The sequence below is a fragment of the Callorhinus ursinus genome, unplaced genomic scaffold (genome assembly GCF_003265705.2).
Source record: "Callorhinus ursinus isolate GAN/ISIS: 27379988/994484 unplaced genomic scaffold, GSC_fseal_2.0 scaffold21, whole genome shotgun sequence".
NCBI classification, from domain to species: Eukaryota; Metazoa; Chordata; class Mammalia; order Carnivora; family Otariidae; genus Callorhinus; species Callorhinus ursinus.
The window spans coordinates 16,435,996-16,463,506 of record NW_027397083.1 but is presented as its reverse complement, the minus strand read 5'-3'; the positions used below and the strand labels follow the sequence as shown (position 1 = coordinate 16,463,506).

General features: G+C 40.5%; 2 protein-coding genes and 1 pseudogene across 7 annotated transcripts in view; 2 read left to right on the top strand and 1 right to left on the bottom strand.

The window, feature by feature from the left end:
- The window catches only part of CCDC73 (coiled-coil domain containing 73), a 181,735-nt gene extending 180,433 nt beyond the window's left edge, over positions 1-1,302 (bottom strand). The window contains exon 1 of one of the 3 annotated variants that reach the window (XM_073904792.1): positions 1,182-1,302. The gene's annotated coding sequence lies outside the window, so the exon portion shown is untranslated. The remainder of the gene's footprint in view (positions 1-1,181) is intronic. The other 2 variants (XM_073904793.1, XM_073904794.1) reach the window with 2 other exon arrangements.
- PRRG4 (proline rich and Gla domain 4) lies at positions 985-20,752 on the top strand. Of its 4 annotated transcripts, none has more exons than XR_012381845.1 (7): positions 985-1,382; positions 1,719-1,843; positions 6,693-6,856; positions 8,261-8,309; positions 9,679-9,811; positions 15,234-15,653; positions 20,428-20,752. XR_012381845.1 is itself a non-coding variant. In XM_025879363.2 (6 exons), exons 2-6 carry the CDS (start codon positions 1,741-1,743, stop codon positions 15,466-15,468), a joined length of 684 nt encoding a protein of 227 aa, XP_025735148.1. In that variant the 5' UTR covers positions 985-1,382; positions 1,719-1,740; the 3' UTR covers positions 15,469-18,685. The 4 variants fall into 4 exon arrangements, 1 of the variants encoding a protein (XP_025735148.1); XR_012381846.1 differs by lacking the exon at positions 20,428-20,752 and adding an exon at positions 20,197-20,373; XR_012381844.1 differs by lacking the exon at positions 20,428-20,752 and adding an exon at positions 16,799-18,685.
- A 5,029-nt stretch (positions 20,753-25,781) lies between these two features.
- LOC112829663 (solute carrier family 25 member 3 pseudogene) lies at positions 25,782-26,981 on the top strand (annotated as a pseudogene).
- Positions 26,982-27,511: the final 530 nt, after the last annotated feature.

The following is a 27,511-nucleotide window of genomic DNA, read 5'->3' as shown; positions in this document are numbered from 1 at the left end:
CCAAGCCACTTTGGTCAAAGCATGGAATCTTAAATAATGTTTCAAAGAATGTTACCGTGTTATTTGGACAAAGAATGATGTGAATGTTACCTGGCATAGGTCCTCTGTCCGCCTGCTGCCTTCATTATTGAGGCAACAATTCCCAAACTCTTGGATCTCAGGACCTCCTTATACTCTTTAAGGCTACCAAGGGCCCTAAAGAGTCTTCACTTATTTGAATTCTATCTAATGGTATTTATCATATCACATATTATTACAGAGATATTTTCAAAATATCCCAAATCAAGACAGCAAAGTGTACTTTTGTGTTGTTTCCACATAAATTCTAAGAAAATTTCAAGATTTCAAGATAACTATTTATTTGAAAATAATGAGGTTATAGCTATTCTGACAGGTATGATCAAAGAGAGCTAATTACAGAAGTAATGAGAACATATAAATTTTATTAATCTCTACAAAAATGTACATATTGAAACTTTAAGCCTACTACCATAGAACATACTAGAAAACAGAAGACTACCCATTCTATTAGTAGAGTGATGACATCATTCACGTCAGATTGGCCTCTGGAAATTTCCACTGGACAGTCATGAGACAATGAAAGCGAAAAAGGCCAATCATGTCTTATTACCCTAATGGAAATAGTTTTGACCTAGGAGACCCTTTCCCAGGATCTTGGAGACGTCCCACGACCTGGCGGGCCACAATTTGAGAACCAATGTAATCGATTGATTCTAAAGTCACTTTCCTCTGATGAGTATTTTGTTCTGATTCCCGAACCACCCTTTGAGAACCGCTGATCTAAGGTAACCACAAGACAGACCTCCTGCCCCGTGAAACCCAAAGCGAAAAGCCCGCGGGATTGCGCCCGGGGCGCTACGCTTAGCACTGAGAACTGAAAATGCCCCCTGAATTCTCAAGCAGCGCCGGGTGCAGAAATGAGTCCAAAACCTGCCACCCGCGCGCCAAGGCGGGGCCAGAACCGGCTGCAGGCGGCCGGACTCGCCCGAGGCTCAGGGCCGAAGCTGCGGCGGCTCTGGAAGCACCTGCCCACCGCCCGCCCGCCGCAGGTAGGCCGGCCCCCGCGGGGAGGAGCGCGGCTAGGTGCTCCCCAGGTAGCCGCCTCCGCCCTCTAGCCCAACTCTGGGCCGCGGCCTCCCGGGGTCACCGCAGGAACTTACCGCGCGCCTCCTCGCGTGGGCCAGGCGCCCCTCCGCGGACCCCAGGCGCTTCCTCCGCCGCAACGCGGGAGCCACCCCGGCCTCCCGGGATTGTCGCCGAGAGTTGGGGGGCGCCGAGACGGAGGGTCTGGCGGCCGCAGGGACTACCCAACGACGGGGCTCCGGCCCGGGAGCTGCTGGAACATGCGCCCGGAGCCGCAGGTGCGGGGCCCGGAGGTTTCGCTCGGGCGGGGAATGGGTTCCTCGGAGGGGGCCACCTCGGCGGACCCGGCCGGACTGGAACGGAAGGCAGAGGGCCGCCCGCGACGACAGGTGCCCGCTCAGCCGTCGGCAGAGTCCCGGGGCGCGGCATTTGTCCCTAGGCACTCTCGGGCTTTCCGGGTGCGGGTCGGGCCGGGCGACCGAAACCCGCGAGCCGGGCGCAGTCGGGTGGTTGTTAAGAGAGCGGCAGGTCGGTGACTCAGTACCCCCAGGAACTCAAAGAGCTGAGCCAGGGGCTTTTTTGACTTCTTCTTGTTGTTACTTTGTTTGTCTTAGTTTGTTTGACAGTTACCAGACTATGATTACACTTCTGGTTCTACTCAGCCAACTGCCCATAGTTACCTTCGCGTTTCCTCATTGCACAAGGAGTCCGAAGGAGTCCAGGCATGCTCGAGAAGAAGGTAAGCATGGCTCCCGTCTCGAGAAACCCCCGCCCCCGAAAAGCCGAGCCAGGTATTACAGATCTCAAAGGAGAAAGGGTAGTCTTTGAAATGACATGCCCCCATCAATCACAGAAGCCTTACAGTATCCTCTAGTTTAATTTGTGGTCTGCTTGGCAATGTTGTGGTTATGTTAGGTACAGTTTATACAAATTTATTTCTGTGAGTTACTTTTGATAAATATATATTTAAGACCTGGTTTGTGGTTCACTGAATGGAACACCTATTTCAACTTCTGAAAAGCAGTGAGCGCCATTTTTCTAGATGAGGCTATGTGGTAATTATAATGAGCATAATTACTTGTTTTTCCTGGAAAGATGGACAGCGAATCCAGGATCCAGTCTCGACTTGTTATGAGACCCCGGGGCAAGTTACTTAACCCCTTTCTGCTTGAATTTCTTCCTCTGTAAAATGATCGGGGTGGGGAGAACGATCCCTGAGGTCCTTTTTGACATCAAATTGTCTGGTTATCTGGATAAAGTCAGATGCTTGTGAAAGATTAGGTTTGGTAACCTAGAATTTCATACCTTGTGGGTTCCAGGTCATAAACAGACTGCTTCCTGTCCGCATTTCAAAAAGTCTAACCTAGAAGTCAGAACCAGAAAAGAAAGAAAAAAAAAAAATGGCTTTGGCTTCAGCATCCTTCTCCCTGCCTGGTCATTGTGCTTCCCTATCCCCACACAATCCTGTCCCTTAATCCTTTTCATCAGATCTACTCTCAGCTCATTTTCATTTAGGAAGGATCTGTTACACTAATACTCCTGGATAACTTATTAATGATTAATACAGCTTGGTGTATTAAACCTTCCAGGAGGGTGTGTGTGGGTGTTTGTGCATGTGTGTGTTTTAAGATAGGAAATCTTAACCCAAAGGAACCAAACCCTGATGGTAGAATTCTCGGCAACTGGATAAGCTAGCTAATAGGGAGAGAATAGGGAGAGATTTTGGAAGGAGAGCCTTCTTGTTACCTCCCAAGTTCCACCACATATGTAAGTCCACTCATATATAAAATTGAAGGTCCATACTCAGTGGGACCAGATGCTGATCCCCAGTATGCTGGTGAGTATATTCAGTGATTCACATAATGCAGACATAAAAGACATTCCCAAGGACATCACAAATTATGGAAGGAATTCAGAGATCATACTTGAGTGCAGATGGCTGGAAATATCTGTGGGAAATGTAAATGAGGAATCCTATCTATTTTAAAAGCTGATTTGCTCAGTTAGTAATCACTTTATTAACACATACTGTATGCCAGGCCCTCATCTAAGCACTGGGGATATAGTAATGAAAGTCTATAATCCCTGCCCTGGAGGACCTCTTCCTCTGATGAGAGGGCGAGATATAAAGAGATCATCTCCATAACGTCTGTGACAGAAGTAGGAAGAGAGAACTCAAGAGCAGGGGAAAGGGTGAGTAGCAGTAACTCTACCTCTGGAGAGTTATATGGCACAGAAGCCAATAATAAGTGGAGCTATGAAAAGTAACTAGGAAAATAAGGAACCTTCAGCTGAACTCTGATAAAGCCAAGGACAGAGTTCAAATGACTCAAAAGGAATTTATTTAGAAAACATGGAGCGGGGCGCCTGGGTGGCTCAGTTGGTTAAGCGACTGCCTTCGGCTCAGGTCATGATCCTGGAGTCCTGGGATCGAGTCCCGCATTGGGCTCCCTGCTCAGCAAGGAGTCTGCTTCTCCCTCTGACCCTCTTCCCTCTCGTGCTCTCTCTCTCATTCTCTCTCTCTCAAATAAATAAATAAAATCTTTAAAAAAAAAAAAAAAGAAAACATGGAGCGTCAGGAGAGTAGAAGAGAATGGAGGGTCAGTTGGTGGGTTTGAAATAGCGGGATGCACAGACAGCCTCTTAGGATGGCCTAAAATGGGAGAAATAGAAATGGGAAGAGGACTTGAGGAGGCACATACAAAAGGACTAAAGACAGTATATCCTCCATCAGGGGCTGGAGGGAAAATAAGACTTCTCACTGGAAGTTCAGGATGCTCCCAGGACAAGGAGGTTTGCTTCTTTGGATAACAAACAAATTCAGAGTTACTTAGGATCCCAGTAACAAAGGACAATATTTCTCCTAAGATCAAAAGGGAGGCAGGGAAAAATTTAATAAAGCACCGAAGGCCTAAAGTCAACCCCTGACTGAATCAGAACTTTCGCACTCAGGGAAGTGATACACAGTAGCTCCTGGAGGGCACATTTAATTCATGGGTGAAGACTTTTACTGGCATAAGTATCATTTCAGGAACAATAAAAATGTTTATGATTCTCTCATTCTTATTTTCAAGTTGAAAGTAGTTCTATTGAGTCCTATCTGGAGGGCACAGAGTATTTTTATAACTCAGATAACCTACTTGAAGGGAAGACCAACAATGAGAAATTTGGCACTACTTTCTTAGCCAATAAAATGTAAAGATCTGGCCATATCTGAGAAGTAGCAATACAGAAGCAGATTTCTAATTCTTCATTCTGGAATCCCATTCCATGTAGTAAATATAGCTAAGTCAGGCAGGCCATGAGTTACTTCATCACTGGTTTAGTATTTTAAACCTACAACAAAATGAGTAATACCAGACTATACCTATGAATTGCTTTAACTGGTAGAATTTAGGTCCAAGAATTTCTTCCCAATGTAGAAAAATTGAGTTCATTTACTCATTTAGTAAATCATTTTTTGAGCACCTCATATGTGTCAGGCACCACGTGTGTCTGTACTTTAGTGGAATTTTTCTTCTAGTGAGGGGAACAGAGTAGTCACAAGTGGTTAACACATGCAGAACACACCAGATGGTGGTGCACGCTATGAAGAGAAACCAAGTGTAGTAGGGACAGGGAGCGCCAGAGGTGGGTGGGTGGGGATGAGATTTCAAGGTAACATTGAGCAAAATCCTAAAGGAGGTGAAAGAAGAAAGTTCTATTCAGGGGAAACAGCCAATACAAAGGCAGGAGAGAACCAGGTGCATTGGAAGTGTTTTTTAACAGCACAATGTTAAAAACAGACTGTAGGGGAGCAAAGCAATCCCTCAGAGGGCCATGATGAGAATCCCAATGAGAGGTGAAGGTAACTTGAAAAATTCTTCATTTTGTCTCCTTTTGGTGACAAAATGCCCTCTGCCCTCTCCCTGTGCACACGCGTTCTCTCTCTCTCTCTAAAAATAAATAAATCCTTTAAAAAAGGTAAGAAGAATTGGTAAAATTATATATATTTTTATATATTTAATTAACCCATTATATCCAAAATATCACTTCCAAATACAAGTAATATGAAACATTAAGATATTTTACTTTTTAATTAAATCTTCAAGTCCAATGTATATTTTACATTTCTAGCACATCTCAATTCAGACTAGCCATAGTTCAAGTGCTCAATAGCCATATGTGCCTAGTGGCTACTATATTGAACAAAACAGCTCTATAAGATTCAGACCTGTTTGGAAAAGTGATTGACTAGTGGAAAAAAATATCTTGGACAAGGTGTGACTGTTATCGTGGGGCTAAGAATAAATGGCCAAGCTGAGGTCATTCACAAATCAGAATTAGTCTTTCAGGCCATGCTGTCTCATCAGTCCTGAACTGTCTTTCAATTGCCTACTCTAATATATTCTTCCTTTATAGTGATGGTTAACAGTGCAAAACACCAAATTCTTTTAAGCATTTGATGTAGTTTTCAGAGAGTTTCTGAATTCCAGTCTTGGTAATGTGATCTGGAGCAAGATTTCTTAAGCGTTCTTTGTGTGATACCAGAATGAGTTTAAAGTTTGTGGGCTTTGAAAATACTGCCATGGTGGGATATTTTGGTTTTGTGTTACCCTGTGCTTAACTCTATTGTGTTTACCATTTACCTTCCCAGAAAAGGTAGAGGGAGTCTTATGAAGCACTGTAGACACATCTTTAGGGGATGGGGAGAGAGAGGCACCTACTTGTTTAGGAGGGGCTGAATGTCTGTTAATTAACCTTATAATTACCTTATCATTTTATTAACTTAGAAGTTTAAAATTTTATAAGTTTTTAGTATTAACTTGCTCTAAAATTTTTAACATAAATCAATTAATAATTTTAAAACATAAAGAGATCTTAGTAATTCTTTAGTTCATTTATCAATTTTACAAATCAGGAAATGGCAACACAGAGATATAAGTGATTTATCCCAGATAAACTGTCAATAGCCAAGCCAAATCACAACCAAGAATCTCTGTCTTCTCTTAGACCAATACTCTGTCCTTTACACCAGACTAATTTTTCTCAATCAAGATAATAGAGAGCCAACCCTTCAGAAGTAGAAAAGTCTGACCTGTCACTTCTTGGAAATACTGTCTAGAGGGAAAAGTGATATTTAAATAATTTTCATTTATGCCAATAACTTTGGATATAACTAACTCAAGTATTTTCTGGGCTTAGGCTAATATTTGTATTTCATATTTAACAGGCACTATTTTTACTGATGACATTTCTTTTTGTCAGAATTTGAAATCATACATGGATGCCTGGGTGGCTCAGTCAGATAAGTGGGTGCCTTCAGCTGCCTTCAAGGGTTCTGGGATTGAGTCCTGAAGCCTGCTCCCTGCTCAGCTAGGAGACTGCTTCTCCCTGTGCCCCTCCCCCCACTTGTGCTCTGTCTCTCTCTTTCTCTCTGTCTCTCAAATAAATAAGTAAAATCTTAAAAAAAAAAAGAATTTAAAACCATACAAAAAAAGTTTGGCATAATTTTACATCAAGAGAATTATTCAGTTCTTCCACAGTTAAAACAGGAATGTTCTGCCCTATTTTTATCAACCTTTGAAATCTTTCTATTTCTTTATTAGTCTTCACAGCAAAAGAAGAAGCAAACCTTTTCATACATAGACACCTGCTATATAATAGATTTGATTTGGAGCTCTTCACGCCCAGTGACCTAGAAAGAGAGTGTAGAGAAGAACTTTGTAATTATGAAGAAGCCAGAGAAATCTTTGTGGATGAAGATAAAACGGTAATTTGGTTGACAATGTTAATTGGCTGGAAATTTATTAAATCATACTTAAGAAAATGGCACATTAAGTCATCAGAGATTTTATGCTTTAAATAGAATCAAGATTTTATACCTGTTATCCCTTTCTACTTCCTTAAAATGCTAACCAACCTATTTAGACTTGGCTTTATACTTGATTAAATGGCCTTACAGTAATTGGCAAATTATCGATTGTGTTGTGATTTTGTGTGTGTGATGTTTATTATATTTAAAAACAATCATGAAGTGGAATGAATTACATTTTAGGATACTATTTGAGTTAGTTCTCTGACTCAGGCTTCAATCATTCTAGACTCAGAGTAACTTTTCCTACGAGTGACCTTATCTTTTCTGATTACTGTATTTATTAACAATCTATTATGTGCCAAGTGCTCTGCCAGAGACTGAGGATACAAAATATATAGTCTCTGCATTCAAGAGCTTATTGTTTGGTATATCAGTGTAATTTAAGGGAGAAACTTTTAGAAGTTCTCCTTTGAAATGTAATTAAATCCTGTCCATTAATCTTGGAACAGTATAAAACAAACAGACAACACGGTCCCTGTTATAATCTGGCATATTCTTAAAGAATATTGAGTGACTCAAATTCTTTACTTTTATAAATTAAATAAGCACAGCTCCTTTTCCCCTTCCTCAAGAGTTCCACTTTAGTCTTCGGTCAATAAGACCAAGGAACTCTAGGTATCCTTCAAACGCAGGCATTAATGGAACTTACTTCTTTTTTCTCCCAAAATTGCAGCCAGCCTCTCACTCCCTGCTAATACCTGCCACATCTGCCGGAGAAGGAAAACAAAGTCTATACCTTGTAACTGTGCCTGTTGAAATTTTATTCTGTTTTTTTGTAAATGCATTTTATGATTTTATCATGGTTCCTTAAAATCTGCCTCATTCTCTCAAGTAACACTGAACCAAAAGAATCTCAGGGATGTCTTTCCCCAGATCAATCCCTTTCAGTACAATCTCCCAGCAAACTGAGGGCACACCAAGCGTAGAAAAATTCGGACTCCTTTTCAAACTTGGTAATGGGTTCCACTGCTTTAGCCTCTGCCTTTGGTGCTGTCACCAACTAATGTGTTGGTTTCACTGTATGTCTGAGCGGGGACTCTGAGCAGGTGAAGGGAGAGTGGCAGGGGACAGCAGTAGAGACCTGGCACTGACAGTCATCCCCTGACCAATTCCAGAGTCAGGAGAAACAGTGGTGGGTAGCAGTGTTTGAATTAGAGTGAGTCACGCCCTCCAACTTGAATAAACTAGTAACCTCTGTGGCACATGCCAAGAATTTACCACCCCAGTCCGGGTCATTGGGATCACATGAAGTGATAACAAAACAATGAAATAAACTTGGAAATTTTACCTTTCTCTTAGATGGCATTCTGGCAGGAATATTCCATCAAAGGACCAACAAAAAAATCAGGTAAGGCAAGAATGGATGAAATTTAATGCTCTTCCCACCCTCTCTCTATTCTAAATACATTTTAGTTTCATTGTTTGAGTTTGGTTGTTGCTCAACATACATGCCTTGTAAATCCAGGATGATTTCTCAATTATACACTAGGCTATCTAAGACGGAGGAAGCCACATTCATCTTTACACACTGAAAATCAAGTCTGGTGAGATACTAGGGAAATGAGATAATAGGCTTAAAGGTATTTTAAACTACTCAGCTAGGTCAGGACTTGTACAGAATAAAAGTAGGACTCCATTAGTTCCAAGTAGTAAGCTATTTTAATTATTTTTTCTTTTTTACCATTACAAGTAAATGGAATACTTCTGCTACTAGGTAAATTAAGAGTGTTATAATTAAATCATCTATAGAGGGGAGATCTTTACTTTATCTGTATTATCATCTCTAGCTGCTTTTTATCAGGTCTTTTTTGGTCAGATCGTCTTTCATTCTCATCAGGCAGAGCCCCAGCTACAAGGAGACTTTATTACGTTGCTAGGCTAGTGTTGCTTAGTACAGTTATCTGTGTAATTTAATACCAAAATGTGCCTAGTTGAACAAAGAATATGTTATGTCTCGTCTTTTTTTTTAAGTTTATTTTTTTTTTTAGTATCTCTACCCCCATCATGGGGCTCGAACTCGTGACCCTGAGGTCGAGTTGTATGCCCTTCTGACTAAGCCAACCCAGGCACCCCAGAATACGTTTAGTCTTGAATACTATCCATTTAATATGACCTATTTAAAGTAAATGAAATTTGGGGGTCCCTGGGGGGCTCAGTCGGTTAAGCATCTGCCTTCAGCTCAGGTCATGATTCCAGGACTCTGGGATCGAGCCCCACATGAGGCTTCCTGCTCAGCAAGGGAGTCTGTTTCTCCCTCCCCTCCCCCGCCTGCTCATGCTCTCTCTTGCTCTCTTTCTTTAAAAAAATTTATTTATTTATTTATTTATTTGACAGAGAGTGAGAGAGAGCACAAGCAGGGGGAGTGGCAGGCAGAGGGAGAAAGAGAAGCAGACTCCCTCTGAGCAGGGAGCCTGATGTGGGGCTCAATCCCAGGACCCTGGGATCATGACCTGAGTGGAAGACAGATGCCTCACCAACTGAGCCACCCAGGCACCCCTAAATAAAATCTTTAAAAAATAATAAAATAAATGAAATCATAACTAGGGCTTTTAGGAAGTATCTTTTATAAATTTTTGTTGCTAGCACAAACACTTTTTAAAGAAGTCAATATTACTAGATTCTGAATAGTATACTTAGATCCAGTGTTAAATTTATTGAAATCATAGGCAGTGCTTTTCAGTTGTTATATCTATATTATTTTATTGATTTCTCTTAAGATGCTAACAGAGAAAAAGTTGATGTCATGGGCCTTCTGACTGGATTAATTGCTGCTGGAGTATTTTTGGTTATTTTTGGATTACTTGGTTACTATCTTTGTATCACCAAGTGTAACAGGCAACAATATCCCAGGTAAGTACCAAGTAAAAATATTGAATTCACTATTATACATTCTATATTGTTATTTTAAAATGGATAAAAATGGCTATTTTTTAAATAAACATTTTACTCTGGAATAATTTTAGATATACAGGAAAGTTGCAAAGATCACCCAGAGAGTTCCCATCCTTCAACCAGTTCCCCTCACTGTGAACATCTCACATTCCCATAGTACATTTGTAAAACAAACCAGCCAACACTGGTACATCACTATTAACTAAACTCCAGACCTTATTCAGATTTCACCAATTTTGTCATTCATGTCCTCCTTCTGCTCCAGGACCCAGTTAAGATGCCGCATTGCATTTAGTTGTCATTTTCTCTCCAGTCTCCTCTGGTCTGTGACCGTTGTTTGGTTGCATAATTTAACACTTACATAAACAATGAAATGATGCAATTTCTGAGATCCTTCAAAAGAATACAAAAGGATTCACAAGTGTCAGCTTGATTTTTTAATATTTCCTTCTTAAGCAGGAAGTAGATACCAGTGTCCCCACATTATTTCCAGAGGTTAAGAAGTCCCATCACTTTCTCTAAGTCACATCATTAACAGATCTAGCGATATGGCAACTCAAATAGAAACAGTGTAATTAGCTTTTAAATTCAACCATGTTTATTGATACTTCCAATTAAAGAAAAATGAGTGAAATAAAATGGTTGCTGCTTGAATAACCCATTAATAAAGCTTGATAAAAATTCATAAAGGCCATAATTGTTTGGACAATAGAATCTCAACATCCTCATTAAAATAAAAAGTTATGGGCGCCTGGGTGGCTCAGTTGGTTAAGCGACTGCCTTCGGCTCAGGTCATGATCCTGGAGTCCCAGGATCGAGTCCCACATCGGGCTCCCGGCTCAGCGGGGAGCCTGCTTCTCCCTCTGACCTTCTCCCCTCTCATGCTGTTTCTCTCTCTCTCTCTCTCTCTCTCAAATAAATAAATAAAATCTTTAAAAAAAAATAAAATAGGGCGCCTGGGTGGCTCAGTTGGTTAAGCAACTGCCTTCGGCTCAGGTCATGATCCCGGAGTCCCGGGATCGAGTACCGCATCGGGCTCCCTGCTCGGCGAGGAGCCTGCTTCTCCCTCTGGCCCTCCCCCCTCTCATGTACTCTCTCTCTCATTCTCGCTCTCTCAAATAAATCTTTAAAAAAATAAATAAATAAATAAATAAAATAAAATAAAATAAAAAGTTATTCTCTATTATCTTCTCAGTAAGTGTAGATGAGTAAGTGTAAAAATAACCTTATTCAAAAAAAGTGCCAGGTGCTAAATAGGCTATTCGAAATTGAGGCTTACACATCCCTAGTCACACTTTCAAATTCTGGGAAAAGCTCATGGTTGTGACCAGGTGACGAAAGGGTTATGGAAACAGTGGTGATGGTGGCACAACACTGTGAATTTAATTTATACCACTGAGTCACACACTTGAAAATGGTTAAAATGGCAAATTTTAAGTGATATATATTTTAGCACTATAAAATTTTTTCTTTATGGTAAGAGTTTAGGGCAACAGATGTGGAATTAGATTCATCTATTGGGAGATAAAACTAAAACCATGGGGTGCCTGGTTGGCTCAGTCAGTAGAGCATGTGACTCTTGATCTCAGGGTCGTGAGTTCGAACCCCACGTTGGATGTAAAGATTACTTAAAACAAAACAAAACAAAACAAACTGAAGCCATGAGAGTAGGCAAGTTCTCAGAGTGTAATGAAAGGAGGACGGATAGAAAAGGATCAAGCCTTAAAGGGTCCTCACAGCAAAGGTGCAGGAAGAAGACATGCCAGAAGGAGGGCAGAGGACAGGGTATAGACATTGAAATTCTATCCCCAAGCTGAAATTCCTGAACAGCTCCCTGAGGCATTAACGTGACCTGTGGGCACGGACAAAGGAGTTTGTCAGAGACCTCTGTAAATCCTATAAAAATCTGAGAAATGAGAGTAATGAGGAAGAACTTGCCTAATTGTTCTTAAGCCACCATCTTTTAAGCTGAGAGACTTTTATTAACTTCCCTTATAAAACAGGTAGGAAATAAGCAAGACCTTTCCATTTCCTGGGACTTTTGAATAAAATTTTATTCAGTATGGCTTTCTCTACAAGTCGGGGAGGAAGTCCTGGAAACTCTCAGACTAATGAAGACCTAGGCAAAATTTGTCTTTGGAGACTCTTCTTGCTTTATCTCTCTTTTCCTCCCCACTCATAATGTCTCTCCAAAAAAGTTCATGTATACCCTCATGCTTAATAACTGGGCTCAAGGCCTGGGATAGCACAGCCATTAGTCAGTGTCCTCATGCATGGTATTTTCTTCTCTCTTCTCTGTGCTTTGCTTCATTTTCCTACTTTTCTGCACCACTCCATCTTCTTACCTTAGGCCTTTTTTCTGTGTAATCTTCTAGCTTCTTCCTGCTGTAGGTTAGAAGCAGAATTCAAATGCATAATTCAAATGGCAAAGTAATGCCATTATTACGCATGCTTTCTGTGTATGTTATTGTAAAATTTAAAAACCCTGAATATCTCTTATGTTATTTTGTCTTAAGATTTTATTTATTTATTGGGGGGGCAGGCAGAGGGAGAGAGAGAATCTTAAGTAGACTCCACACTGAGCACAGAGCCCAACGCAGGGGTTGATCTCACAACCCTGAGATCGTGACCTGAGCCAAAACCGAGAGTGGGACACTTAACTGACTGAGCCACCCAGGCGCCCCTGAATAGCTCTTATTTTAAAAGCAAGATTAAGAGTCTGCCTTCGGCTCAGGTCCTTGGAGTAATGCTGCCTTTCCCCGCTCGGCGGGAAGCCTGCTTTTTCTTCTCCCACTCCCTCTGCTTATGTTCCCTCTCTCACTGTCTCTCTCTGTCAAATAAATAAAAATCTTTTTTAAAAAATAAATAAAAGCAAGATTAGTTACACTTAATGTTAGTACAGTATAATGCTATACAGCTCACAGATATTTTTACATGTATTGTTTCACTTTGATCCTCGGAGCCACCCTTTGATTTGAGGGTACGTTGAACACTAGGTTTATAAGACATTCTCTTATTTGGGGACTGACTTTTAAAAACTTACTAAAGTACTTTTCATCTATTATCCCAAGAAATTCTTCTAGCAGAGTTATTTGTTCTCTCTGTATTTTGCAAGTCTGGAAGTGGAGGAAGGGTGAGGAAATATTTGAGAAAGAAAAGAGTAAAAAATAAGGTCATTGTCAGAAAAGTTTGTCTCATTCCTCTGTCAAAACATGTCAAGAAATGGGAAACAAGATCTTTTCATTTCTTAGTTCCTACAGTTTATGGAGGAAAATAGGCATACTATGATGTTGCTAGTTGATTTGAGTTGTTATTTGTGTATACTTCCTGATATCAATCATTTAAGATGTGTGTAAGAAATCACTATGTAGATTATTTAATAACTTTGATGTAATTATGATATTGTTTCTATATCTTATATTTGGAAGTCTGCATGGAAGAGTTTATTTGTTCCACTAAAACATCTGTCTCTCCTGTTCCCTATAAGCAAACAAATAGAACTTTTCGTCGTAAGTTAATGAATGTGGCAAGTGACTAGCCTACCAGGAATCTGTTCCAGATTTCTGACAGAGGAGGAATTGTGTTGAGCCCTCTAAGTAAACTTGTGATGGATGCTGTCAGTGACCCCCCAACTATTGAAGAGCTGACTCTCCAGTTCCTAGATTTACATAGATCTTCTTCACTTCTCTCTCTGCGATCATCCTCTCTCCTTTCCTCCAGTTTCATATCTCATGATTACCTCCAAGGAAGAGGTGTTCTAAGTACAAATTGACTGCCTTAGTTTGGAAAGTTTACAGTATTTTGAGTCTACTTAACTGTCTCTTGCCGGGAAGAATATTGTAAATATTGATGGGAAGTTGGGGATTACCTATGAATTTTAATTATCTTTAATTAGCCATATTTCTAGGAACTTAATTTATGTGTAAGTGCTTCATAGACAGCCAACTTTACAGTCTAAACAGATCGATTTACTAATGTTTAAATTATAATTCATAATTCAGTCGTGAGAAGGGAAAACACAGGCTCAAAACACCAGACCCCTACTGCATTTCAATTTTCACTGGCTGGGGTAGCTAACAGAGTTTTGTGGAAATGGTGGGGCTTGCAGGAGGCCATATTTTTTTTTAATTATTGGCCTTAGGTCAACAGAGTGGGGAAAAGACAATAACCTGAGAAAGCAAACAACAGCAGTGAAAGCACAGAAGCAGGACAGAGAATTGATTGCACATACAGAGGACTATAAAGAGGGTACCTTGCAAGAGCAGAGAGTTGTGAAAAATCAGGTGAAGCCAGAATAAGGGAGGCTTTAGAAAGGAGGCATGGGAGTTGAACTTGACTCAGGGGAAAGTAGGCTGCGGGTTAGACTTTTGCAGAGAAGAGGGATATGACAGAAGTGCTATTTAGGAGGGATGGACCAGGCAACAGGACTGCAGAGGAGAGAGACAGGCATCACCTGTCGTGATTATCTCTGTGACATCAGGATCCTTGGCTTGGAGTAATGCTGCCTTTCAACAAGAAAGGGTTTGGTTTCACATCATATTTTGAGAAAGTTCTCATTTAGGAGTGGGAGAAAAGGGGAATTAGCATGTTTTGAGTCCTTATTATAGTGTTCCAGACACTGCTTAGATGCTTTACATATAACATTTTTTCTGAATCCACACAAAACAACTCTGTTGAGGTAGCTATTATTGTCCCCATTTTACTTCAAAGGGAACAGATAACTTGCTTTGGCCACATAGCTATGAAATGAGAGGATCCAGTTTCAGATCCATGACTGACTCCAAAGCTCTCGATCTTTTTTAAAGATTTTATTTATTTATTTATTTGAGAGAGAGAGAGCATGAGAGGGGGGAGGGTCAGAGGGAGAAGCAGACTCCCTGCTGAGCAGGGAGCCCGATGTGGGACTCGATCCCGGGACTCCAGGATCATGACCTGAGCCGAAGACAGTCGCTTAACCGACTGAGCCACCCAGGCGCCCTCCAAAGCTCTCGATCTTTCCCCTATACCAAGACTCTTTCAGAGTATATGGGTAAAATAAAACTGTGGTTATATTAACAAATTGGGTTCAGGGGCTCCTGGGTGGCTCAGTCAGTTAAGCGTCTGACTTCAGCTCAGGTCACGTTCCCAGGATCCTGGGATGGAGCCCTGCTTCGGGCTCCCTGCTCCCCTGGGAGTCTGCTTCTCCCTCTCCCTCTGCCCTGCTGGGGCTCTCTGTCTCACCCTCTCTCTCTCTCAAATAAATAAAATCTTAAAAAATAAATAAAAAACATAAATAAATTGGGCTCAACTTTTATCAAAATCGTCAGTTGGGTTTTCTAATATTGCCATTTTAACCTAAAAATGCTGCCTTTCTAGACCTAAATGCTGTCTCTCTGTTTAGTTCTTCAGCCACCTACGTAAGAAGGGGCAGGCACACTCCCTCCATCATTTTCAGAAGACCTGAGGAGGCTGCCTTGACCCCGTCACCCCCTGCAGTGGAGGACACAGGATTACCTTCTTATGAACAGGCAGTGGCACTGACCAGAAAGCACAATGTTTCCCCGCCACCACCATATCCTGGGCCAGCAAAAGGGTTTCGAGTATTTAAAAAGTCTATGTCGCTCCCATCTCACTAAGCCCGCCATGGTGGTATCGGAGATTCCTGCTATTTGAATGGTTCCTTTTCCCCGAACCAAAGAGACATGTTACTTCAGCCCCTTTATGACAAACCGCAAGGAGCAAAGAAAGAATAAGCATGTGTATACGACACCACAGCAGTTCTGTTGGCATCTTGGACCTGAACTCGATCATTATCAGCCTGGTAAGAAACTTATCATTACCATTTTGATAAGAAACTTGGACTCCATAGCTTTGCAGTAAAGAAGAGAGCACTTTTTTGTTTATTTTAATGGTTCAGAAAATCTGTGTTATAGATGTCATAGCTAGAACCGGTGAACTGTCTTTTGTACTGATAAAGTTTGTAGATTTCTTGTGTTGAATATTACAAAAAAAGAGTTTCTGATCATTAGATTATCCGAAGTCAGAATATTAGACCCACTCTTTATTCGGATTTCTTTGTTGTTGGAAATCCGTCACAAAATTGGACACTTCAGTATAAACTGGTGGCCTTAATATAATCACTTCATTTTACATTTTAAATTATTGCATAGCATTCACCATATTTTATAGGTTTTAGTTGTTAACAATTGCTATCAGTCATGTTTTGTTATGGGAGTGGAGTAAGTAATTTAAAAGTCACTTGCTAGGGAGTTAGTTCTTCAGAGGGTACAGAGTTGCAATGGCAAGGATTTGCAAGCATTGTTATACTCTCAAATATATAGGCTTCAAATCTAGGAGTGACTAGAACTTGATAAAGTTGCCCATGCTACTGATGAGTAGACACATCCATTTTCATTGCTAAATTATCTATATATATCTACATGTAATTTTTTATCTTGAAAATGTGTTGTTTATAAATAATAGTTCGAGAACCTAGAAAAATTAATTTACTTTCCTGCTCTTAAAATAATACCAACTAAAGTTACCAGCAACCCCTCATATCTCTTAATGTCTGGACCCAAAACACCATAAGTAATCATTTTAACCTATACTTTGTCTCTTCTTTTAATTGTATATATGACCAGTCTTCCTTAAGAATGTAGTAGAATAGGGCGCCTGGGTGGCTCAGTTGGTTAAGCGACTGCCTTCGGGTCAGGTCATGATCCTGGAGTCCCGGGATCAAGTCCCGCATCGGGCTCCCTGCTCGGCAGGGAGTCTGCTTCTCCCTCTGACCCTCCCCCCTCTCATGTGCTCTCTCTCATTCTTTCTCTCAAATAAATAAATAAAATCTTTAAAAAAAAAAAAGAATGTAGTAGAATATAAGCTATAAACCTCTGGAGGAGTGTGTTTGCACACATTTATGTGAGTGGGTGTGGATGTAGGTGTGAATTTGTTTTCTCTTTGCAGGAACTCAAGAAATAAAAGACTCCTGAGAAATAAAAGAAAAAATTCTGTTCTTGTTGTTTTGCTAGGCATTGCATTTTCCTATTATTTAAGACCATTTGTAAAATTGTCTTTTGTTTTATAATTTTTACAGAAGTGAGACTAAAACCCACATATATTTGGTAGTTCCTTCCAATTAAATGTTTAGACAGTATAAATTATTACAATGTGTGAGTGTTTATGTCTCTCTTTTAAAACAACATGATCTTAAGGCAGATATAAGCAAGACCTTAATCATTACAGACTGCCAAACATTTTATCCTTCTAGATTTTGGGGTCACTTCAGTTGCTTATCACAAAGAAATCATCTAGCAGCATTTAGATATAATTAGGAAAGTGGTCTTTTTATTTTTTTTAAAGATTTTTAAGCATGGAGCTTGAACTCAAAACCCTGAGTCACATGTTCCACTGACTGAGCCAGCCAGGCGCCCCAGGAAAAGTCTTTTTAAAGCCATCTACATTACCTTTAAAAATTTTACCACTATGGGGCACCTGGCTGACTCAGTCGATGGAGCATACAACTCTTAATCTTGAGGTCATGAGTTCAAGCCCCACTTTGGGTGTAGAGATTACTTAAAAAAAAAAATTATCATTAATCATACCTTGACTTTACATAAGGACTATTTTCTCATGTAACTTTATACTCTGCCCTTATTTTAATTCTCTTTAAGAGGTCAGAGGCAGGGGGTGCCTGGGTGGCTCAGTCAGTTAAGCGTCTGCCTTCGGGTCAGGTCATGATCCCAGGGTCCTGGATCGAGCCCTGCATCGGGCTCCCTGCTCAATGGGGAGCCTGCTACTCCCTCTCCCTCAGCTCTACCCCCCCACTGCCCCCTGCCCTGACTCATGTTCTGTCTTTCTGGCTCTGCTCTCACTCTCAAATAAATAAATAAAATCTTTAAAAAAAAAAAGTCAGAGGCAAATTCTACTTTCCTAACTTTGTAGCAATCAGACTAAGGCATAAAAACATAACTTGCCCTAAATCTAACATGCTGCTGAGAGCTAGGTTTAGAAGGAGCAAGCACACTTTTCCAGGCCCATCTCATACCTGTAGAATTATGCTATCTCAAATTATGAAGAACAGGGATCTTATTAATTCTAGGTCTGTATGAGAAATTTATGACCATCTGTCATATATACATAAATGTATATAGGTTTATATTACATATATATGTACATGTATTCTCACACACATGTATTTCTTAGGATGAATAGAAATATAAGACAGGGGCACTTGGCTGGCTCAGTTGGAGGAGTATGAGACTCTTGATCTCAGCGTCCTAAGTTCAAGCCCCACACTGAGTGTACAGGTTACTTAAATAAATAAACTTAAAAAAAAAGAAATATAATACAGGGTGTATCTCTTATTGAATCATAATTTGAAATATTCCTTGAACTTGTTTACTACCACTGACTCATAAGAGTCTAATTGCAAAGCTAGCCTTAAAACCTATAACAACCCCTCTCCCAGCAGTAGCCTAGATTTGTTATATGCCATCACTTAGCATAAAACTGTTGCTCTAACTTGATTATTCATCTGGAATTCATCATTAAGATTGTGAAATCACTGGTGTTTGTAGAACATCTATGTCGAGCTCATAATACTTTATACAAAAGAAAATGTGATATGGGACTACACCAAAATAAAAAGCCGCTGCACAGCAAAGGAAACCATGAACAAAACAAAAAGGCAACCTACTGAATGGGAGGTGTTTGCAAATGATACTCCAATAAGGAGTTAATATCCAAAATACATAAAGAGTTTATACAACTCAACACTGAACAATCGAATTTAAAAATGGACAAAGAGGAGCGCTGGGTGTTTCAGTCGTTAAGTGTCTGCCTTCGGCTCAGGTCATGATCCCGGGGTCCTGGGTGGCTCAGTCGTTAAGCGTCTGCCTCTGGCTCAGGTCATGATCCCAGCGTCCTGGGATCGAGCCCCGCATCGTGCTCCCTGTTGCGCGGGAAGCCTGCTTCTCCCTCTCCCACTCCCCCAGCTTGTGTTCCCTCTCTCGCTGTGTCCCTCTCTGTCAAATAAATAAATAAAATCTTAAAAAAAAATGGACAGGGGAATTGAATAGACATTTTTCCAAAGGACATACAGATGGCCACAGACACATGAAAAGATGCTCAACATCACTCATCATCAGAGAAATTCAAATCACAACCACAATGAGATAACACCTTATACTTGTCATAACAGCTAGTATCAAAAAGACAAGAAATAACAAGTGTTAACAAGGCTGTGGAGTAAAAGGAACTTTGTGCACTATTGGTGGGGAATGTAAATTAATGTAGTCACTGTGGAAAAGAGTACAGAGGTTCCTCAAAAAATTAAAAATAGAAATACCAAATGATCCAGTAATTCCACTACTGGGTATTTACCCAAAGAAAATGAGAACACTAATTCAAAAAGAAATATGCACCCCTATGTTTATTGCAGCATCATTTATAATAGCCAAGACATGGGAGCAACACAGGTGTCTATCGACAGATGGACAAAGAAGATGTGGTATATATATATAATGGAGTATCACTCAACCAAAAAAAAAGGTTGAGATCTTACCATTTATGACAACATGGATGGACTAGAAGGTATTATGCTCAGTGAAATAAGTCAGAAGGAGAAAGACAAATACCATGTGATTTCACTTACAGGTAGAATCTAAGAAACAGACTCTTAAATGCAGAGAACAAATTGATGGTTGCCAGAGGGGATGTGGGTGCGGGGAATGGGCAAACTAGATGAAAAGAATTAAAAGGAGAAACTTCTAGTTATAAAATAAATAAGTCACAGGGATGAAAAGCACAGCATAGGAAAGAGTCAGTAATATTTAATAACGTTGTTTGGTGACAGATGGTGACTACAGTTATCACAGTGAGCAGTGAGTAATGTATAGAATTGTTGAACCAATATGGTGTACACCTGAAACTAATATAACATTGTATGCTAATTCCATAACTGGTAAATGCTTTTAATGATTGAAAGGAAAATACCTTTTTTTTTTTTAAGATTTTATTTATTTGACAGAGAGAGACACAGCGAGAGCAGGAACACAAGCAGGGGGAGTGGGAGAGGGAGAAGCAGGCTTCCCATGGAGCAGGGAGCCCAATGCAGGGCTCGATCCCAGGACCCTAGGATCATGACCTGAGCCGAAGGCAGATACCTAACGACTGAGCCACCCAGGCGCCCCTGAAAGGAAAATATCTTAATATAAAGTTATTGACATGTATTTATTTCTGTCTCATTCACCATTTTGCATTCCTGTTGTACTTTTGGTAGTGGATTGTTTTGTTTGCTCTGTTTTGTTTGTGCTTCTTCCCCAAGCAACTGATTAGTGTTAACCATTAAATGTATTTTGAAGGGGGCCTGGGTGGCTTAGTCGTTAAGCGTCTGCCTTCAGCTCAGGTCATGATCCCAACGTCCTGGGATCGAGCCCCACATCAAGCCCTACATTGTGCTCCGCGGGAAGCCTGCTTCTCCCTCTCCCCCTCCCCCTGCTCGTGTTCCCTCTCTCACTGTGTCTCTCTCTGTCAAATAAATAAATAAAATCTTTAAAAAAATCTATTTTGACATAACCTTTGTATTTAATTAGATCATTACAACCCCTCCATTACAATCAGAAGATAATGGAATATGAGTATAAAAAGGGAATTGAACTGGAAAAAAGGACAAATATGCATTTATAAGGTAATACCTTCAGTAAGATATATAATTCTACACAGAATATTCTTTTTTACAAAATGGAAAAAAATCAAAAAGAGCACAAACGGTGTCAAAGTTTTGCATCTGTTAATAATGTGCCCTCTGAGTGAATACAGAGTGGGGTAAAAATTCTTGGAACCATTAAAAACTAGAGCCAGCAGTGTCCTCTGTACCTTTGGTTTCCCATTGACCTGTCAAATTTTAACCGATTTTTTCTTTTTTTTTTTTAAAGATTTTATTTATTTATTTGACAGAGAGAGACACAGCGAGAGAGAGAACACAAGCAGGGGGAGTGGGAGAGGGAGAAGCAGGCTTCCCGTGGAGCGGGGAGCCTGATGCGGGGCTCGATCCCAGGACCCTGGGATCATGACCTGAGCCGAAGGCAGACGCTTAACGACTGAGCCACCCAGGTGCCCCTTAACCAATTTTTTCTATTTCTCAGATAATTTATGCATGTGTATACTTTTCCTCTATGCACAAGAGGATTTTTTGATAAGAAAAGTTTTGTTAGTGTTGCTCAAAAGTTCAATTTTATATTATTCATATTGTTTTTGTTCTAATTGAATGTGAATTACATTTTTATTAGTTATTAGTTTGCTTTGGAATATTATGTATGGCATTTATATCTATTAGAGGAGTATCTAGAATTTCTGTAATTTTTAAAAACTGGAGTCTTTTGTAGATCCTGCCTATGTGGGATTTAGGATCATGTATGACATATATTGATGCCTTCAATGTTCTGTACTATGTGTTTCCACCAACATTTTTGTTGTTGTTTAAAAATGTTTACCTAACAGTTTAAGAGTTTAAGGCAATCCAATACAATATATCAGTATTTTCATTATCTGAAAAAAGCAACCCACTTTTTTTGAATGCACATTTTCCTATAGCCATAATATTTTGGTTTTAATAGATTTCCTATTACAGACACTTTAATACATGTGAATGAACTTTATACTAAATAACTATCTGTTGCTTGTTTCTTTTCTTTTTTTTAATTTTATTTATTTATTTCAGAGAGAGAGTGTGAGCAGGGAAAATGGCAGAGGGAGAAGCAAGCTCCCCATTGAGCAGGGAGCCTGACATGGAGCTCGATCCCAGGGTCCTGGGATCATGACCTGAGCTGAAGGCAGATACAACGACTGAGCCAGCCAGGCCCCTCTGTTGCTTGTTTCAATTAAATATTCTTCTTACATACATACAGGGTCCTGGGATCGAGTCTCACATCGGGCTCCTTGCTCAGCGGGGCGCCTGCTTCTCCCTCTGCGTACCACCTCCCCCTGCTTGTGCTCACTTGCTCACTCTCTCTCTGACAAATAAATAAAAAAAAAATTTTTTTTAATAAAATAAAATATTTTTAAAAAGTAATACTAAGTATCATACACGTAAATAAACTCTGGTTATTATTAAATATTACTTCATGTTAAACATTTAAACCACCTTAAATTTTTTTAGATCCAATGAGTTATACACAAATGTTAATATTTATACTCCTTAAGGGGAATGAGAAGACAAGCTAGTTACTAGGAGAAAATATTTGCAAAAGATACATCTGATAAAGGACTGCTGTCCAGAGACCCCTGGGTGGCTCAGTCAGTTAAATGTCTGACTTTTTGATTTTGGCTCAAGTCATGATCTCAGAGTCATGGGATCGAGCCCTGCGTCAGGCTCTGTGCTCAGTGCGGAATCTGCTTGTCTGTCTCCCTCTGCTCCTCCCCCCGCTCTCTCTCTCTTTCTCTCAAATAAATAAATAAAATCTTTAAAAAAAAAAAAGACTGTTGTCCAAATTATACAAAGGACTCTTAAAATTCAACAATAAAAAAACTAACAATCAGATTTTTAAAATTGGCAAAAAGACCTGAACAGACACCTCACCAAAGAAGATGTATGGATGACACGTAAGGAGGTCAACATCGTATGTCATTAGAGAATTGCAAATGAAATAGACAAAGAGTTACCATTACATAACTATTAAAATGGTCAAAATCTATAGCACAAATACTAAATGTTGGTGTGGATGTGAAGCAGCAGGAACTCTCATTTATTGCTGGTTGAAATACAAAGTGGTACACTTTCAAAGACAGTTCGGCAGTTTCTTAGAAAACTAAATATTCTTACCATTTGATCCAGCAATGATGCTCCTAGGTTTTTACCCAAATGAGTTGAAAACTTACATTCACACAAAAACCTGCACATAGATATTTATAGCAGCTTTACTTATAATTGCCAAAACTTGGAAACAGCAAAGATGTCCTTCAATAGGCAAATAAACCATGGTACTTTAATATTATTCAATGCTAAAAAAAACAATGAGCTATCAAGCCATGAAAAGACATGATGGAAACTTAAATGCATGTTACTAAGTGAAAGAAGCCAATCTGAAAAGTCTACATACTGTATGATTCCAATTATATGACATTCTGGAAAGGCAAAACTATAGGAATAGTAAAAAGATCAGTGGTTGTCAGGGATGGGGGTGAATATTTGGAGCAGAAGGTATTTCTAGGACAGTTAAACTATTCTGTAGGATACTATAATGGTGAATACATTTCATTCCATGTTTGTCCAAATCCATAAATTGCACAACACGAAGAGTGAACTGTAAGGTAAACTGTGGACTTTGGGTGACAATGATGTGTCAGCGTAGGCTCATCTATTAAAACAAATGTACCACTGTGGTGTAGGATGTTGATAGTGGGGGATAACGTTCATGGGGTGGGGGGACAGAGGGTATTGGGAACTCTCTCTACTTTCCAATTGATTTGGCTCTGAACTTAAAACTGCTCTAAAAAGTAAAGTTTATTAATATAAAAAAATAATTTTAAGACAAAAAGTTTTCCTAGGGCCAACTGAAAGTTTTTTAAATACTTTTTTATATGCTCTTGAAGATTAGCAAAAAAAGAATGAATTGGTTTAGTAATTATTTTTGTGTAACATTTTATGAGGCAAAGCCTGTAAGTGAAATTTCAAGGGGTTCAAAAATATATCCTAGATTTTGGTTCCTGTGAAAAGATTGTGAAAGAAACACAGATGCAAACTTTTAAAAACTACTTGGAATAGCCAATCATCTAAAGGAAGAACCTGTCCTAACAGTTCAGTGAATATGTTTCCAACAGAGACACTAATTTGGAGAAGGAGAACTTTGGGGACTAAAACCATGAAGATTTAGGAGGTAGGGTTGATTAGAGACACACTTACAAAGTTAGCGCAGTATCATCTAGAATCCATTGCTGACTCTAAGCATATTTTTCTCATTCACGGACTGGAAGAAATGATGTAGAGGTTACTGTTAAATTGGTTAGGAGTCAGGTCTAAAAGACAGAAGCCTGGGGGCGCCTGGGTGCTTTAGTTGTTTAAGTGTCTGACTTCGGCTCAGGTCATGAGCCCAGGGTCCTGGGATCGAGCCCCGTGTCCGGCTCCCTGCTCAGCGGGGAGTCTGCTTCTCCCTCTCCCTCTGGTCCTGCCTCCACCCCACTCAAGCTCACTCTCTCTCTCAAATAAATAAAATCTTTAAAAGATAGAAGCCTGAACTCTAGTTCAGTCACAAAAACTTGAGGTGCCTGGCTGAACTCTAGAAAGTCACAAAAACTTGGAGTGCCTGGCTGACTTAAGAGCATGTAGACTCTTGATCTTGAGGTTGTGATTTTGAGCCCCATGTTGGGCATAGAGTTTACTTAAAAAAAGGAAAAAAAAAAGGAAAAAGAAAGTCACAAAAACTTGATTCAAATTGGCCTATAAAACTGGGAAGTCTGAGGTAAGAACAGTCCTCGGGGACTTGATATCTCAAGTTCTTCTAAACTAAGCTTGTCTAGGGCACCTGGGTGGCTCAGTTGGTTGAGCGACTGCCTTCGGCTCAGGTCATGATCCTGGAGTCCCGGGATCGAGTCCCACATCGGGCTCCCTGCTCAGCGGGGAGTCTGCTTCTCCCTCTGGCCCTCCTCCCTCTCATGCTCTCTCTCTCTCTCTCTCTCTCAAATAAATAAAATCCTTAAAAATAAATAAACTAAGTTTGTCTGTGTTAATGCTTTCCTACTGCACACAGACTTTCTCCATATCAAGGAAAGGGTACAGCCACAGGCTTACACCATACCTGCTCAGTGACGGCAGAGAAGAGATTCTCTCTCACCCAGAGCCCACATATTAAATAATTGGCCAAGTGGGGTTGGGTCATAGGACCTCACCTGGTCCATTTCATGAGCAGGCCTGGTTCATGTGCCCATTTTGGATCCAGAGTGCAGCATATTACGACTGGAAGTTGGGGAGAGACAGTTCCCCAAAAGACGTTGATGCTGTTACTAAATCAGGGGCAAATAGATGTTGAGCAGGAAAACCAGCAGCTCTCTACATCACACATTGAAAATCATCCTAAGACAGGTGGCAAGACCAATCAGAATTTCTTGTACCAAACCAGATGAGGTGGGGCAGGGGCTAACCAGTCCAAAACCAAGAGGACGGTCAGAAAGAAGGCCAGTGGACAGTAGCCCTAACCTCATTTACATTTCAAACCCATTAACACTTGTTGAGCACTGTAGTAGTTTTCTTTTGCTGCGTAACAAATTACCACGAATTCAGTGCCTTCAAACAACACACATTTATTATCCCACAGCAGCTATGAGTCAAGAGCGTAGGCACAGCTTACCAAGGTCCTCTTCTCTGGGTCTGACAAGAATGCAGTCAAGGTGTTGTGCAGGCTGCGTTCTCCTTTGCAGGCTTCAATGCAGAAGAATCCACTTTCAGGCTCACTCAGGTTGTTGACAGAATTCATTTCCTTGCCTCTGTAGGACCGAAGGCCCTTATAGGTTGGAAGCGAAAGACCAACCTCAGCTCCGGAGTCTACTTGCAGTTTCTAGAAGCTGCGTGCAGCTCCCTCCACACAGGATTCATCAACATGGCCACTTTACCAAGCCGGCAAAGAGATCTCTGGAGGGTGTCTGTTAGCAAAACAAAGCCTTATGTCATGTAACACAATCCTAACAGTGATATCCCATTTCCTTTGCTATTTTCTTTTGGTTAGAACAAAGTCACAAGTTCCACCAGCACGCAAGAGGAGGAGAGTTACAAAAGTGTGAATACCAGAAGTGAGGGATATCCCTTGATATGGAGAAAGGATCACCTTAGGGTCTGTATGCCATTAGTATCTATCATGTGTCAGTTCCTAGGCCAAATACTTTCTCTATGATCTTTCAGTTCATTTAAGCATGTTAAAAAGTCTTTCAATTATAGACAGATCTAAGGGTCGGGAGGACGTTCGGCTTCTGTGAGCCGCAGCCTTTTTGAGTGAGTGGTCGTGTGTTCGCCATCTTAGGAAAAAGATGTTCTCGTCCATGGCGCATCTGGCGCGGGCGAACCCATTCAACGCGCCCCACCTGCAGCTGGTACACTATGGTCTCACGGGCCCCCGCAGCAGCCCCGTGGGGCCCCCGGGCCCGCCCCGCCGTTCCCGCAATCTGGCAGCAGCCTCTGTGGAAGAGTACAGTTGCGAATATGGCTCCATGAAGTTTTATGCACTGTGCGGCTTTGGTGGGGTCTTAAGTTGTGGTCTGACACACACTGCTATCGTTCCTCTGGATTTAGGGAAATGTCGCATGCAGGTGGACCCCCAGAAGTACAAGGGCATATTTAATGGATTCTCAATTACACTTAAAGAGGGTGGTGTTCGTGGTTTGGCTAAAGGATGGGCTCCGACTTTCATTGGCTACTCTATGGAGCGGCTCTGCAAGTTTGGCTTTTATGAAGTTTTCAAAGTCTTGTATAGCAACATGCTTGGGGAGGAGAATGCCTATCTCTGGCGCACATCACTGTATTTGGCTGCTTCTGCCAGTGCTGAATTCTTTGCTGACATTGCCCTGGCTCCTATGGAAGCTGCTAAGGTTCGAATTCAAACCCAACCAGGTTATGCCAACACTTTGAGGGATGCAGCTCCCAAAATGTATAAGGAAGAAGGCTTAAAAGCATTCTACAAGGGAGTTGCCCCTCTCTGGATGAGACAGATACCCGACACCATGATGAAATTTGCCTGCTTTGAACGTACTGTTGAAGCATTGTACAAGTTTGTGGTTCCTAAGCCCCGAAGTGAATGTTCAAAGGCAGAGCAACTGGTTGTAACATTTGTGGCAGGTTACATAGCTGGAGTCTTCTGTGCAAATGTTTCTCACCCTGCTGATTCAGTGGTATCTGTGTTGAATAAGGAGAAAGGTAGCAGTGCTTCTCAAGTTCTTCAGAGACTTGGCTTTAAAGGTGTATGGAAGGGACTCTTTGCCCGTATCATCATGATTGGCACTCTGCACTACAGTGGTTCATCTATGACTCTGTGAAGGTCTACTTCAGGCTCCCTCGCCCTCCTCCACCTGAAATGCCAGAGTCTCTGAAGAAGAAGCTTGGGTTAACTCAGTAGAATGATCAAAGCAAATGTGAACTGAATCTGCTTGCTGATCAGTGTTGAGGAAAGTGCAAGAGGAACTTTTATATATTTGACAGTATAGGAAATTGTCTATTCCTGGTATAATTACTGTAGTCTCTTGCCTAAGGTGAGGGTTTCAAACCCACTGTTGAAATAAACCCAACTATTCATGAAAAAAGAAAAGTCTTTCAATTATAAAGTGTTATTAAATGCGAATTAACACCTAATACTATGTTTCTTGAAAACTTTGTAATGTCTCATTATTTACCATTTTCATTCATCTTGTTCATTTTCCTACAATTCCTAATATTAAATAGTCTTGAACAGGTTAAAGTGCTTATATCAAAGACAATAACATTGAGAACAATTTTGGGAAATTGGTCCTATCCCATCCTTAGCCAAGGAAAAGGAACTAAAAAAGAGTGGGTTAAACTCTAGTCCTTGCATGCCTCTGAATGTCTTCTTTACTCTCATATTTGATTTATAATTTGGCTGTCTGTAGTATTCTAGATTAAAAATAATTTTCCTTGGCATAATACAGATATTGCTCTAATATATTCCAGGATCTGATTGC

Bases quoted from the DNA above. Each gene is read 5' to 3' on its own strand.
- PRRG4 (XM_025879363.2), top strand. From the start codon at position 1,741: ATGATTACACTTCTGGTTCTACTCAGCCAACTGCCCATAGTTACCTTC. The intron at 1,844-6,692 runs GTAAGCATGGCT...TTTCTTTATTAG, and splicing joins CAGGCATGCTCGAGAAGAAG to TCTTCACAGCAAAAGAAGAA. The intron at 8,310-9,678 runs GTAAGGCAAGAA...ATTTCTCTTAAG, and splicing joins AGGACCAACAAAAAAATCAG to ATGCTAACAGAGAAAAAGTT.